This window comes from Globicephala melas, chromosome 13, assembly GCF_963455315.2.
Source record: "Globicephala melas chromosome 13, mGloMel1.2, whole genome shotgun sequence".
Classification (NCBI taxonomy): Eukaryota; Metazoa; Chordata; class Mammalia; order Artiodactyla; family Delphinidae; genus Globicephala; species Globicephala melas.
The window spans coordinates 61,735,741-61,749,214 of NC_083326.1; the positions used below are offsets into that span (position 1 = coordinate 61,735,741).

At 42.4% G+C, this 13,474-nt stretch overlaps 1 protein-coding gene across 6 annotated transcripts in view; it reads right to left on the reverse strand.

The window, feature by feature from the left end:
- Positions 1-13,379, reverse strand: part of SPIRE1 (spire type actin nucleation factor 1) — a 207,012-nt gene extending 193,633 nt beyond the window's left edge. For all 6 annotated transcript variants that reach the window (XM_030836536.2, XM_060311222.1, XM_060311224.1 and 3 more), the window contains exon 1: positions 12,819-13,379. In XM_030836536.2, coding sequence (XP_030692396.1) covers positions 12,819-13,116 — 298 coding nt within the window. In that variant the 5' untranslated portion in view covers positions 13,117-13,379. The remainder of the gene's footprint in view (positions 1-12,818) is intronic.
- Between the last annotated feature and the right edge of the window lie 95 nt (positions 13,380-13,474).

The following is a 13,474-nucleotide window of genomic DNA, read 5'->3' on the forward strand; positions in this document are numbered from 1 at the left end:
ATGGGGAACGATTTCAAATCTGGTTGATTGTCAACATTCTGCACAGTTCTGCTGCTATTTTAGGGACACCTCTAGCCCAGAGGTGCCGGAAGTACTTTCAAGAGGGAGGCCAGTGGTCACAAGATTTGTCCCAAACCAGTTTTTTTTTTTTTTAATTCTTTTTTTTTTTTTTTTGGCTGCGTTGGGTTTTCATTGCTGCGTGCGGGCTTTCTCTAGTTGCAGACAGCAGGAGCTACCGTGCATTGCAGTGAGCATGCTTCTCAGTGTGGTGGCTTCTCTTGTTGCAGAGCACAGTCTCCAGGCACGCAGGCTTCGGTAGTTGTGGCTCGCGGGCTCTAGAGCGCAGGCTCAGTAGTTGTGGCACACGGGCTTAGCTGCTCCGTGGCATGTGGGATCTTCCTAGACCAGGGCTCAAACCCGTGTCTCCTGCACTGGCAGGAGGATTCTCAACCACTGCACCCCAGGGAAGTGCCCAAACCAGTTCTTGAGCATCTATGCATCTCGGTCAATCCACACTTGACGCCAGGTCACATTTCACTGACCTCCCCTCAGCTCCAGTCCATCCAAGTTTATCCCCAATACAGGCTCCTCTGGCTTCAGTTCCCAGGTATATCTCCTTTCTGATAAACAGTTGGGCAGACTGCTCTCTCCAAGCCTCCCTACTCAACTTGGCTCTATGGTATTTAATAAACAACTGCTAAACAAAGGAATGAATAGAATATACAAGCAGACAGTGGTGGGCAAGCCAGTAAAAGCAAGATACCAGACAGAGATACTTCCCAAATCTAACGAAGTGTGAACAACAAAAATAACCAAAACTTTTACCATTTCAATTTTTCTTCTGTATTGAAAACAAAAGCAGGGCAGAAGCAAGAAGAACTACAGTCCTGCAGCCTGTGGAACAAAAACCACATTCACAGAAAGATAGACAAGATGAAAAGGCAGAGGGCTATGTACCAGATGAAGGAACAAGATAAAACCCAAGAAAAACAACTAAATGAAGTGCAGATAGGCAACCTTCCAGAAAAAGAATTCACAATAATGATAGTGAAGATGATCCAGGACCTCGGAAAAAGAATGGAGGCAAAGATGGAGAAGATGTAAGAAATGCTTAACAAAGACCTAGAAGAATTAAAGAACAAACAAACAGAGATGAACAATACAATAACTGAAATGAAAACTACACTAGAAGGAATCAATAGCAGAATAACTGAGGCAGAAGAACGGATAAGTGACCGGGAAGACAGAATGGTGGAATTCACTGCCATGGAACAGAATAAAGAAAAAAAGAATGAAAAGAAATGAAGACAGCCTAAGAGACCTCTGGGACAACATTAAACACAACACAATTCGCATTATAGGGGTCCCAGAAGAAGAAGAGAGAGAGAAAGGACCAGAGAAAATATTTGAAGAGATTATAGTTGAAAACTTCCCTAACATGGGAAAGGAAATAGCCACTCAAGTCCAGGAAGCACAGCGAGTCCCATACAGGATAAACTCAAGGAGAAACATGCCAAAACACACAGTAATCAAACTGGCAAAAATTAAAGACAAAGAAAAATTATTGAAAGCAGCAAGGGAAAAATGACAAATAACATACAAGGGAACTCCCATAAGGTTAACAGCTGATTTCTCAACAGAAACTCTACAAGCCAGAGGGGAGTGGCATGATATACTTAAAGTGATGAAAGGCAAGAACCTACAACCAAAATTACTCTACCCAGCAAGGATCTCATTCAGATTCGATGGAGAAATCAAAAGCTTTACAGACAAGCAAAAGCTAAGAGAATTCAGCACCACCAAACCAGCTCTCAACAAATCCTAAAGGAGCTTCTCTAAGCGGGAAACACAAGAGAAGAAAAGGACCTACAAAAACAAACCCAAAACAATTAAGAAAATGGTCACAGGAACATACATATCGATAATTACCTTAAACGTGAATGGATTAAATGCTCCAACCAAAAGACAGGCTTGCTGAATGGATAAAAAAACAAGATCCATATATATGCTGTCTACAAGAGACCCACTTCAGACCTAGGGACACATACAGACTGAAAGTGATAGGATGGAAAAAGATATTCCATGCTAATGGAAATAAAAAGAAAGCTGGAGTAGCTATACTCGAATCAGATAAAATAGACCTTAAAATAAGGAATGTTACAAGAGACAAGGAAGGACACTACAATCCAAGAAGAAGATATAAAAATTATAAATATATATGGGGGCTTCCCTGGTGGCACAGTGGTTGGGAGTCTGCCTGCCGATGCGGGGGACACGGGTTTGTGCCCCGGACCGGGTGTATCCCGCATGCCGCAGAGCGGCTGGGCCCTGAGCCATGGCTGCTGGGCCTGCGCATCTGGGGCCTGTGCTCCGCAGTGGGAGGGGTCGCAGCAGTGGGAGGCCCACATACCGCAAATAAATAAATAAATAAATATATATACACACACACACACACACACACACACACACACACACACACACACCCAACACAGGAGCACCTCAATACATAAGGCCACTGCTAACAGCTATAAAAGAGGAAATCGACAGTAACACAATAATAGTGGGGGACTTTAACATCTCACTTACACCAATGGACAGATCATCCAAAATGAAAATAAATAAGGAAATAGAGGCTTTAAATGACACAATAGACCAAACAGATTTAATTGATATCTATAGGACATTCCATCCAAAAACAGCAGATTACACTTTCTTCTCAGGTGCACATGGAACATTCTCCAGGACAGATCACATCTTGGGTCACAAATCAAGTCTCAGTAAATTTAAGAAAATTGAAATCATATCAAGCATCTTTTCTGACCACAACACTTTGAGATTAGAAATGAATTACAGGGGAAAAAACGTAAAAAACACAAACACATGGAGGCTAAACAGTATGTTACTAAATAACCTAGAGATCACTGAAGAAATCAAAGAGGAAATCAGAAAATACCTAGAGACAAATGACAATGAAAACACGACGATCCAAAACCTATGGGATGCAGCAACAGCAGTTCTAAGAGGGAAGTTTATAGCTATACAAGCCTACCTCAAGAAACAAGAGAAGGGCTTCCCTGGTGGCGCAGTGGTTGAGAGTCCACATGCCGATGCAGGGGACGCAGGTTTGTGTCCAGGTCCGGGAAGATCCCACATGCCGCGGAGCGGCTGGGCCCGTGAGCCATGGCCGCTGAGCCTGCGCGTCCGGAGCTCCGCAACAGGAGAGGCCACAGCAGTGAGAGGCCCGTGTACCGCAAAACAAACAAACAAAAGAAACAAGAGAAATCTCAAGTAAACAATCTAACCTTACACCTACAGGAACTAGAGAAAGAAGAACAAAACCCAAAGTTAGCAGAAGGAAAGAAATCATAAAGATCAGAGCAGAAATAAATGAAACAGAAACAAAGAAAACGATAGCAAAGATCAATAAAACTAAAAGCTCGTACTTTGAGAAGATAAACAAAATTGATAAACCATTAGCCAGACTCATCAAGAAAAAGAGGGAGAGGACTCAAATCAATAAAATTAGATATGAAAAGGGAGAAGTTACAACAGACACCGCAGAAATACAAAGCATCCTAAGAGACTCCTACAAGCAACTCTATGCCAATAAAATGGACAACCTGGAAGAAATGGACAAATTCTTAGAAAGGTATAACCTTCCAAGACTGAACCAGGAAGAAATAGAAAATATGAACAGACCTATCACAAGTAATGAAATTGAAACTGTGATTAAAAATCTTCCAACAAACAAAAGTCCAGGACCAGATGGCTTCACAGGTGAATTCCATCAAACATTTAGAGAAAAGCTAACACCCATCCTTCTCAAACTCTTCCAAAAAATTGCAGAGGAAGGAACACTCCCAAACTCATTCTATGAGGCCACCATCACCCTGATACCAAAACCAGACAAAGATACTACAAAAAGAGAAAATTACAGACCAATATCACTGATGAACATAGATGCAAAAATCCTCAACACAATACTAGCAAACAGAATCCAACAACAAATTAAAAGGATCATACACCATGATCAAGTGGGATTTATTCCAGGGATGCAAGGATTCTTCAATATACGCAAATCAATCAATGTAATACACCATATTAACAAACTGAAGAAGAAAAATCGTATGATCATCTCAAGAGATGCAGAAAAAGCTTTTGACAAAATTCAACGCCCATTTATCATAAAAACTCTCCAGAAAGTGGGCATAGAGGGAACCTACCTCAACATAATAAAGGCCATATACGACAAACCCACAGCAAACATCATTCTCAATGGTGAAAAACTGAAAGCATTTCCTCTATGATCAGGAACAAGACAAGGATGTCCACTCTCACCACTATTATTCAACATGAGTTTTGGAAGTCCTAGCCAAGGCAATCAGAGAAGAAAAGAAAAGAAAAGTAATACAAATTGGAAAAGAAGTAAAACTGTCACTGTTTGCAGATGACATGATACTATAGAGAATCCTAAAAATGCCACCAGAAAACTACTAGAGCTAATCAATGAATTTGGTAAAGTTGCAGGATACAACATTAATGCACAGGAATCTCTTGCATTCCTATACACTAATGATGAAAAATCTGAAAGAGAAATTATGGAAACACTCCCATTTACCACTGTAACAAAAAGAATAAAATACCTAGGAATAAACCTACCTAGGGAAACAAAAGACCTGTACGCAGAAAACTATAAGACACTGATGAGAAAAATAAAGATGATACAAACAGATGGAGATATATACCATGTTCTTGGATTGGAAGAATCAACATTGTGAAAATGACTATACTACCCAAAGCAATCTACAGATTCAGTGCAATCCCTATCAAATTACCAATGGCATTTTTTACGGAACTACAACAAATCATCTGAAAATCCGTATGGAGACACAAAAGACCCCAAATAGCCAAAGCAGTCTTGAGGGAAAAAAAACGGAGCTGGAGGAATCAGACTCCCTGACTTCAGACTATACTACAAAGCTACAATAATCAAGACAATATAGTACTGGCACAAAAACAGAAACATAGATCAATGGAACAAAGTAGAAAGCCCAGAGATAAACCCACACACCTATCGTCAACTAATCTATGACAAAGGAGGCAAAGATATACAATGGAGAAAAGACAGTCTCTTCAGTAAGTGGTGCTGGGAAAACTGGACTGCTACATGTAAAAGAATGAAATTAGAACACTCCCTAACACCATATACAAAAATAAACTCAAAATGGATTCGAGACCTAAATGTAAGACCAGACACTATAAAACTTTTAGAGGAAAACATAGGAAGAACACTCTTTGACATAAATCACAGCAAGATTTTTTTGATTCACCTCCTAGAGTAACGGAAATAAAAACAAAAATAAACAAATGGGACCTAATGAAACTTCAAAGCTTTTGCACAGCAAAGGAAACCATAAACAAGACGAAAAGACAACCCTGAGAATGGGAGAAAATATTTGCAAATGAATCAACAGACAAAGGATTCATCTCCAAAATATATAAACAGCTCATGCAGCTCAATATTAAAGAAATAAACAACCCAATCAGAAAATGGGCAGACCTAAACAGACACTTCTCCAAAGAAGACATACAGATGGCCAAGAAGCACATGAAAAGCTGCTCAACATCACTAATTATTAGAGAAATGCAAATCAAAACTACAATGAGGTATCACCTTACACCAGTTAGAATGGGCATCATCAGGAAATCTACAAACACAAATGCTGGAGAGGGTGTGGAGAAAAGGGAACCTTCTTGCACTGTTGGTGGGAATGTAAATTGATACAGCCACTATGGAGAACAGTATGGAGGTTCCTTAAAAAACTAAAAATAGAATTACCATATGATCCAGCAATCCCACTACTGGGCATATACCCAGAGAAAACCATAATTCAAAAAGACACATGCACCCCAATGTTCATTTCAGCACTATTTACAATAGCCAGGTCATGGAAGCAACCTAAATGCCCATCAACCGGCAAATGGATAAAGAAGTTGTGGTATATGTATACAATGGAATATTACTCGGCCATAAAAAGGAATGAAATTGAGTCATTTGTTGAAACGTGGATGGATCTAGAGACTGTCATAAGGACTGAAGTAAGTCAGAAAGAGAAAATCAAATATCGTATATTAATGCATGTATGTGGAACCTAGAAAAATGGTACAGATGAACTAGTTTGCAGGGCAGAAGTTGAGACACAGATGTAGAGAACAAACGTATGGACACTAAGCGGGGAAAGTCACAGTGGGGTGGGGATGGTGGTGTGCTGAATTGGGTGATTGGGATTGACATGTATACACTGATGTGTATAAAACTGATGACTAATAAGAAACTGCAATATAAAAAAACAAAAAAAACAACTAATATTAAACTTTCTTTGGGCTATTTGTAGGGAAATATGTTAATATAAATGTTTACATGAAATTTCATGACATGAAATTTCTAAAAATCTTGTATGTTCTGGTATAATGTTGTAAGTCATGACTCTAGTTATTACTTTATAATGTATATCTCAGACAAAAAAAAAGAAAAAGAAAAAAAGAAACACCTTAGTAACAACAAGGACACCCATCCCTGAGCTCCTTGGAGATATATCTGATTCTAGGGCTGGGACAGAAAATACACATGATAAGCCTTGAAGCATCTTGTAGTGCCAGAAAGTAAGGATGTGCTCAAAAACACAAAAGGATGGGGCACATCAAAGGGACATGGGAGGGCTTCCCTGGTGGTGCAGTGGTTGAGAGTCCGCCTGCCGATGCAGGGGACATGAGTTCGTGCCCCGGTCCGGGAAGATCCCACATGCTGCGGAGCGGCTGGGCCCGTGAGCCATGGCCGCTAAGCCTGTGCATCCAGAGCCTGTGCTCCGTAACGGGAAAGGCCACAACAGTGAGAGGCCCACGTACTGCCAAAAAAAAAAAAAAAAAAAGGGACATGGGAGCCAACCTGAAGGAGCTTCCAATGGCCACAGCTTGAACAATTTGAGCAACAAAAGAAATAACATGGTAACAGATAACGCGTAAAACATACGTGGATCCAGACTTAATAAATGATTGAATAAATAAGTAAATGGGGAGAAGAATCAAATCTTCCTTACAGAAGAATTCCAAAAAATACTGAGTAGATATTCACCACTCCAGGAGGAGGCCCCGTGAATGCAGACTGGACTCAGTAACTCCCTTCCAAAGAATAAGGTATAGAAAAGGGAAAAACAGTAAAACTCTTTATTGGAGAAACCTGGCAAACAAGGCTCACATCCCCAGTGGTGCTGTATGGATATCATGTGCCTCAATCCAGTGTGACGAGGGGAGCCCTTCCCCTTTCTGGTACTCTTCGCTCAAACGCATAACCCCAGCCTAGTCAAGAAAACAGCAGGAAAACCTAAATGCAAGGACATTCTGCAAAACCCCCAACCAGTACTCCTCAAGACTCTCAAGGTCATGGGAAACAAGGAAAGTCTGAGAAACTGCCACAGAGAGAAGAGACTAATGAGCCATGATGACTAAATGCAACCAGGTGTCCTGGGTGGGATTCTGGAACAGAAAAAGGACACTAATAGAAAAACTAGGGAACTCCAAGTGAAGTCTGAAGTTTAGTTAATAGTGATACGCCATTAGTTAGTTTTGACCAACGTACCCAGTAATATAAGATGTTAACATTAAGGGAAACAGGTGAGAGGCACACAGGAACCCTCTGCACTATTTTTGCAACTTTTCTTCAATCTAAAATTATCTCAAAATTTATTTAAAAAACATTAAATTTGGCAATTTAGCAACACGCAATATTTTCCTCATAGTTTTAAACAGGAATCTGGGAGACGGTAGTTTCTTTTTTTCCTACTTAGCCAACAGGAAGCAAATGGGAAATACAATACGACTCCAATATTATGAAAGTGGGATGGGAACTGTTGCCATTTAACAGAACCTACCAAGCAGGAAAGCGATTCCCACCTTACAAATAAAACAGGCAGAGTGTAACTCATCATCTCTTATCAACATATAGTCCTTGGTAAACCAATGATTTCTTTTCCTTCTAAAGTTGAGTCAAAACTCTTAGTAAGACAAATCGTTTCCCAAAAGAGTCCCAACTTACTTACGTATCAATATGTATATGTGACTGATATTTTTCCACCGTTTTCCTTTGCATAAGGCAGAAATACAGGTACAAAACCACAAATGCATTATTCCAAAATTTCTCCCAAAAATGTCTGTGGCCATTCTCACACAACCCAAATGGAAGTATGTTGGAAAGTAAACTGGAGTTAAAACTGACAGCAATCTTAACTGATTATAGCTAAAATATCTTAATCTTGCAAATGGTCATCTGGACACATGGTTAAAGCCCCTCCCCCCACAACCCAGGGCCCAGAAGGAGACTGTGTAAGGGAGCAGGTTCCAAATTGACCTGCATTAGCTTCACGGTAAACTGATCACTGTTTATGTTCTGTTTTCTCCTCTATAATGACTAAACTTGGACACTGCTTGCACGTAGTAGGGACTCAGTGCATGTTTTTAAAATTGAATTAAGCCTACATATCTGGACATATTGTTCACATGGAATAATTCTTACCTATTGCTGTTAACTGACAAGGTATTTCACCAACCCCTAATACTGTTATTCACCCCCAACCGCTACCCTGGACACACACACCTCAAGTATTCCTTTCATTTAATGATCAGAATGTAAACACTCAAGAAAAATATCAAGAGTGAACAAAAATTAATCGTCTTAAATATGTTTTCACTATTTCAACCTTCTCCGCAAATATTCTCTCTTTAAATTCAAAAAGGATATTATTCCGAGACCACTTCCCCACCAAACTGGCATGAATCCTGCTGAGAAGCCTCACGGATCACATCCTCTTTTCAAATCCCAAACAAAGCCCCAATGTTCCCTATACCAAGGGATGCCTTTATTAATATGCACGCAGTCCTTCATTGTTCCTCCCAGGAAAACCTATCACTACCCTTACAATGATTTTAAAACAAGATGTACTCATAATTTTGAAAGTGCTCTTTATACATCTAAAGCTAAAGGTACATCAAAAATTTTGAAACCAAATCTGAAACAAAGTTATTTTTGTCAGACGGGTATTTAAGGTCTACAAGGCTGCTAAGACCATGCAATGGTTCTAAGCTCTAGTACTACCATTAATAATTCTTTGTGGCATCCCAGAAAAAAACGAGTTATAATCTTGTGGAGATTGGAATATAACCTAAATTCCATCAATGATTACTTTCTAAAGAAAGTGTATACTAAAATGTGTCTAAAGACCAGTTAAGTGCCCTGGTTAAAAATAGCAGATTGTATATCAAGAGGCTGAGTGCCTTTGACTCATTAATTAATGGTGTGAATGAAAACTTCACCAACCTGTATTTAATAAACTTTTACCAAACAATAAGGTCTTTTTATGACTACAAGTTCATAAACATTGGGGAAAATAAAAATTTTAAGTAAGCCACCTAAGATAAATCATAAACCCTCTTGATTCTAATCAACAAATCACCCTCCCGTCATCACAGAAATACTTCATAAAATGTACTACCCATTTTAAGATCCTGATTCATAATTTAACCTCTTCCTCCTAAGGTATTCTCTAAAGAACTAGTTTTCCTTCTTTTTTAATCTCCTTCAGTCCTATATCACACTGCTTTCATGGCCATGTTAGTAAAATGACTTTGAGTTACATCTGAATGCTAAATAAAATTATTCATTCTTCATTGTTTTCTTCCAATATTGGTTTCATTTCCATGCCTCCCACATTTTTCTATTTCTCTTATATGTATTTCTAATTTTTTTAATTCAACCTGAATGTGAATACTCTGCACGTGTTGATACTATTAAAACAAGAATAAAATCAATTACTGATACATTCAATTCCAAAACAAGTCAATAATGAGTGTGAAGTGCTATTTCTTCCTATGGGACTAAATGGAGCGATACTGCTGATAGTGGTAAGAACCAACTATTCAACTCAACAGCAGAGAACAGTGGCCAGCTGAAAGATTCACACGCTTGAAGATTACAGCTGGGATCCATTTCCCCACACTAAACACAATCCACGGCACCACCCATCATTGGCTAGACCAATGGTTCTCAACACGGGACAGGTGGCCATGTCTGAAGCGTTTACTCAGGGAAGGGGGGCAGGTGATTACTGGCATCTGGTGGGTAGAGACCAGGGATGCTGCTAAACATCCTACACAGGCACAGGACAGCCCCCACACAAAGAGTTATTCAGTCAAAAATGTCAGTGCATAGGCTGAGAATCCCTGACCTAGACATGTGTCCCAATTCTGAGTAAAAATTACAGAACAGCTGGACAGAGACACCGTGGTGCTGTGAAAGGACCGCAAGATCAGGAGACGGAGAGACCTAAAACTTACTGAGTACCTGCTACATACCAAGCCTTGCGTTAGGCACTTTACACATACCATCTCACTTAAACCTCTATCCCGTAGGGAAAAAGTGATCTATTCTCACTTTACAGATGAGAAGGTTGCACTCAGGGAGATTAAGGAACTTATTCAAGGTCACTCAGCTAGAAAGGGGAGGAATCATGATTCCAATTCAAACCAAGTTTGTTCCATTCCACAATACTACAAAGGCTAGAGGTTAAAAGACCTGGATTTGATTCAAAGAGTTACCAGTATGAATTCAAGCACATCACTTAACTTCCTAAACCTGCATTTAGAAAATAAGTCAATGGATAACACGTGAAAATACAAATGCTGTCGACTGCCACCATACAATCATGTTAAACATCTTACAATGAAAAACAAAGTGCTTCTTAGAATGGAGGTTCAAGATTACCATTTTTCCTTAAAAATAGAATTTATACAAGTGTGCAAAGTACCAAGTTATACAGAGTTTTTAAGAATCAGGGTAAATGTTCAGAAGACGTTGTGCCTTCCATAGCCACACAACAACTCTTAATACTAAGAAGAAATAAATTATCTAATATAAACACTATTTTAGTATGAACTTCCCAAATTTTTAATCAATCAGCCCCAAAATGCTCAAGACCATATCGGCAACTTTGGGCTCTCTCCACAAGTGGCAGCAAAGGTCACAAGCAGAACTAAGTAGGAAGAGCATGGATCACAAGTCCATTACTGCTGCTGCAGGAAACAACTCTGCCATTCTCTCCAGAAAGAGAGAATGTATTACATTGAAGTCAACACGTTATCATTCATATGACTGATGCAAAAAGTAATTCACTTCAACATAAGGTTATGATTTTTTTAAAAAATACCACCAGAATCCATTAGTCTTTGACAACTAAACTACTAGTAGGTCCACAAACATAACTTGAACTCTGGGATTAAGTTCAAGGACAATGTAAATCCAGTTTGTTCCTTCTGGAAATCACCACTACCAATGCTACTTCTAAAAGGAGGTTGCATATAACCATTTTTCCCCTTGAAACACTGGATCTCAAGGCATGACTTTGCTGTATTTTATGAAAGTATCTTTTCATATCATATTAATACACTGTAAATAAATTATAATTGCAAGTATTTCCCACTAATATTGTCCAAGTTTAAAAGCAATAGACACATCAAATGAACTAAAAGACCTGTTTGAAATAATTTCAAAAGAATCGTAAAAAGACTGGCTTTAAATAAATTAAAATTCTAAAAGTCTGTTTACCTGACACCGAAAATAAATAATAAATGTTCTGTTGGAACTGAAAGAATTGATAACATACTCTTGACTGTTCTCTATTTTAATCAATTTAATAAGTCACTTTACTAATTCTGAAGTACATCTTTCACCTTAAGCATTTTGACACTTTCACCAACTTTTTAAGTAAGGGTGGATTTTCTTTTTTTAATGCTTTTAATAGATCTGTCTCTCAAAATGCTGAATTAGATAAAAACTGATTGGAGAAACCTATTATCAATCTTCTCTTCATCATCAATAGATATCTGGGTAAGCCGTAGCTATATGTTGATGGGAAGGTGATAATCTTGAAGAATTTACATTAGATAATGACCTAAGTAAAATCCATTTATCTGACATCCTGTCAACTTTTTACTTTACAAGCTTGTTTTTCATCACAACAAATATTAATGTACAGGGAAATCGTACTGTTTATCTTTATGTTAATTCAGCCTCTTCATTTCTCCCAAAAGAGCAGCATTCTCCTCAGGGCTCAGATTTTTTTACATTCCCAACCGAGGGAATATCGTTGCCAGTCTTTGAAAAGTACCATCGGCTGACAGCTCCTTGCGAAAGCGCAGCCCTCCTACCAGCGCATCACACCCCCCCCTCCCCGACCAGGTCTTGGCGAACGCCTGCAGCGCCGAACACATCCCACCCGGGCTCGGCCGCGAGCAGCACGAGCGCGCAGAGCCGGCCTCCCGCGTCCGGGGACCGACCCCACTCCCCTTCTCCGGAGCCTCGGTGCCCCGACAGGCCGCGCACTGACACTCGGACCCCCGCCCCACTCCCGGCGCAGCCGCCCGCCCACGCTCCTGCCCACGCTCAGACCTAAGCGGGCCGCGCTCGGCCGCAGGCCCTGCCCGCTTCCCTGGCCTCCCGTGAGGGGTGGGGGGCCGCAGGGCGGAAGGGCCCGGGGCCTTGGCGAGGGTCCTCCAGTAGGAGACTGGGCGGAGAGCGAGCGGCGCTGGGGCGGAAGGGCCGGGGCCTGGGGGGCCAGGTCCTCCTGGAGCCGGGGTGGGGGTCCTCCGTGGGCCGTGGGAGATGGGGGCCATGGGGCGGAAGGGCACGGGGCTAGGGGTCGCGGGGGTTGGGGGAAGGGCCCGCGGCGGGGTCCTTCTGTGGGAGAAGGGGGTCTCGGGGGGCGGCTCACCCGCGGCGGCGTCCGGCTCTCCCGCGTCGCCGGCGGCGGGCGCCAGGGTGACGGCGCCGTCCCTCCACACGCGGATCTGCGCGGCCGAGCGCACCCGGCGGCGGGGCTGGCGGCGGCCGGCGTCCGCGGCGCGCAGGGAGCCGCAGCACTGGTAGCACACAGCCCACGCCTGCTCCTCGTTGATGGGCTGATTGTAGAGCCGCAGGATTTCCTCCAGGCTCAGCGCGTGCTGCGGGCCCGCGGCCGCCCCGGGGTCCGGAGGCCCCTCGCCGCCCTCCGGGCCGGCCGGCTGAGCCATCCCGTGGGTCGCGCCGCGCTCCGGGCGCCGCGTCTCCTCAGCTGCCGAGCATATTCTCCGCGCACCGCCGCCGCCGCCTCATCCCCGGAATCCCGCCCAGCGGGCCGCGCGCGCCGCCGCGGGGACGGGGGTGGACAGGGCGGAGACCAGGCCGGGTACGGGCCTTAGGCCGGGCCGGAGAACCGGACAGCGGAGGGTCAGGAACGAGGCGCGATGCTGCGTACCCTACAAGACCGCAGCCAGCCGGTAGCAGCGCAATGGCGTCCGCGGACCCGCCCTCCGAGCCCCGCCCCAGGGGCGCGCCCCGCCCAGAACCCCGCCCCCACTTAGAACCCCGCCTCCATGGTCTGCCTGGGTC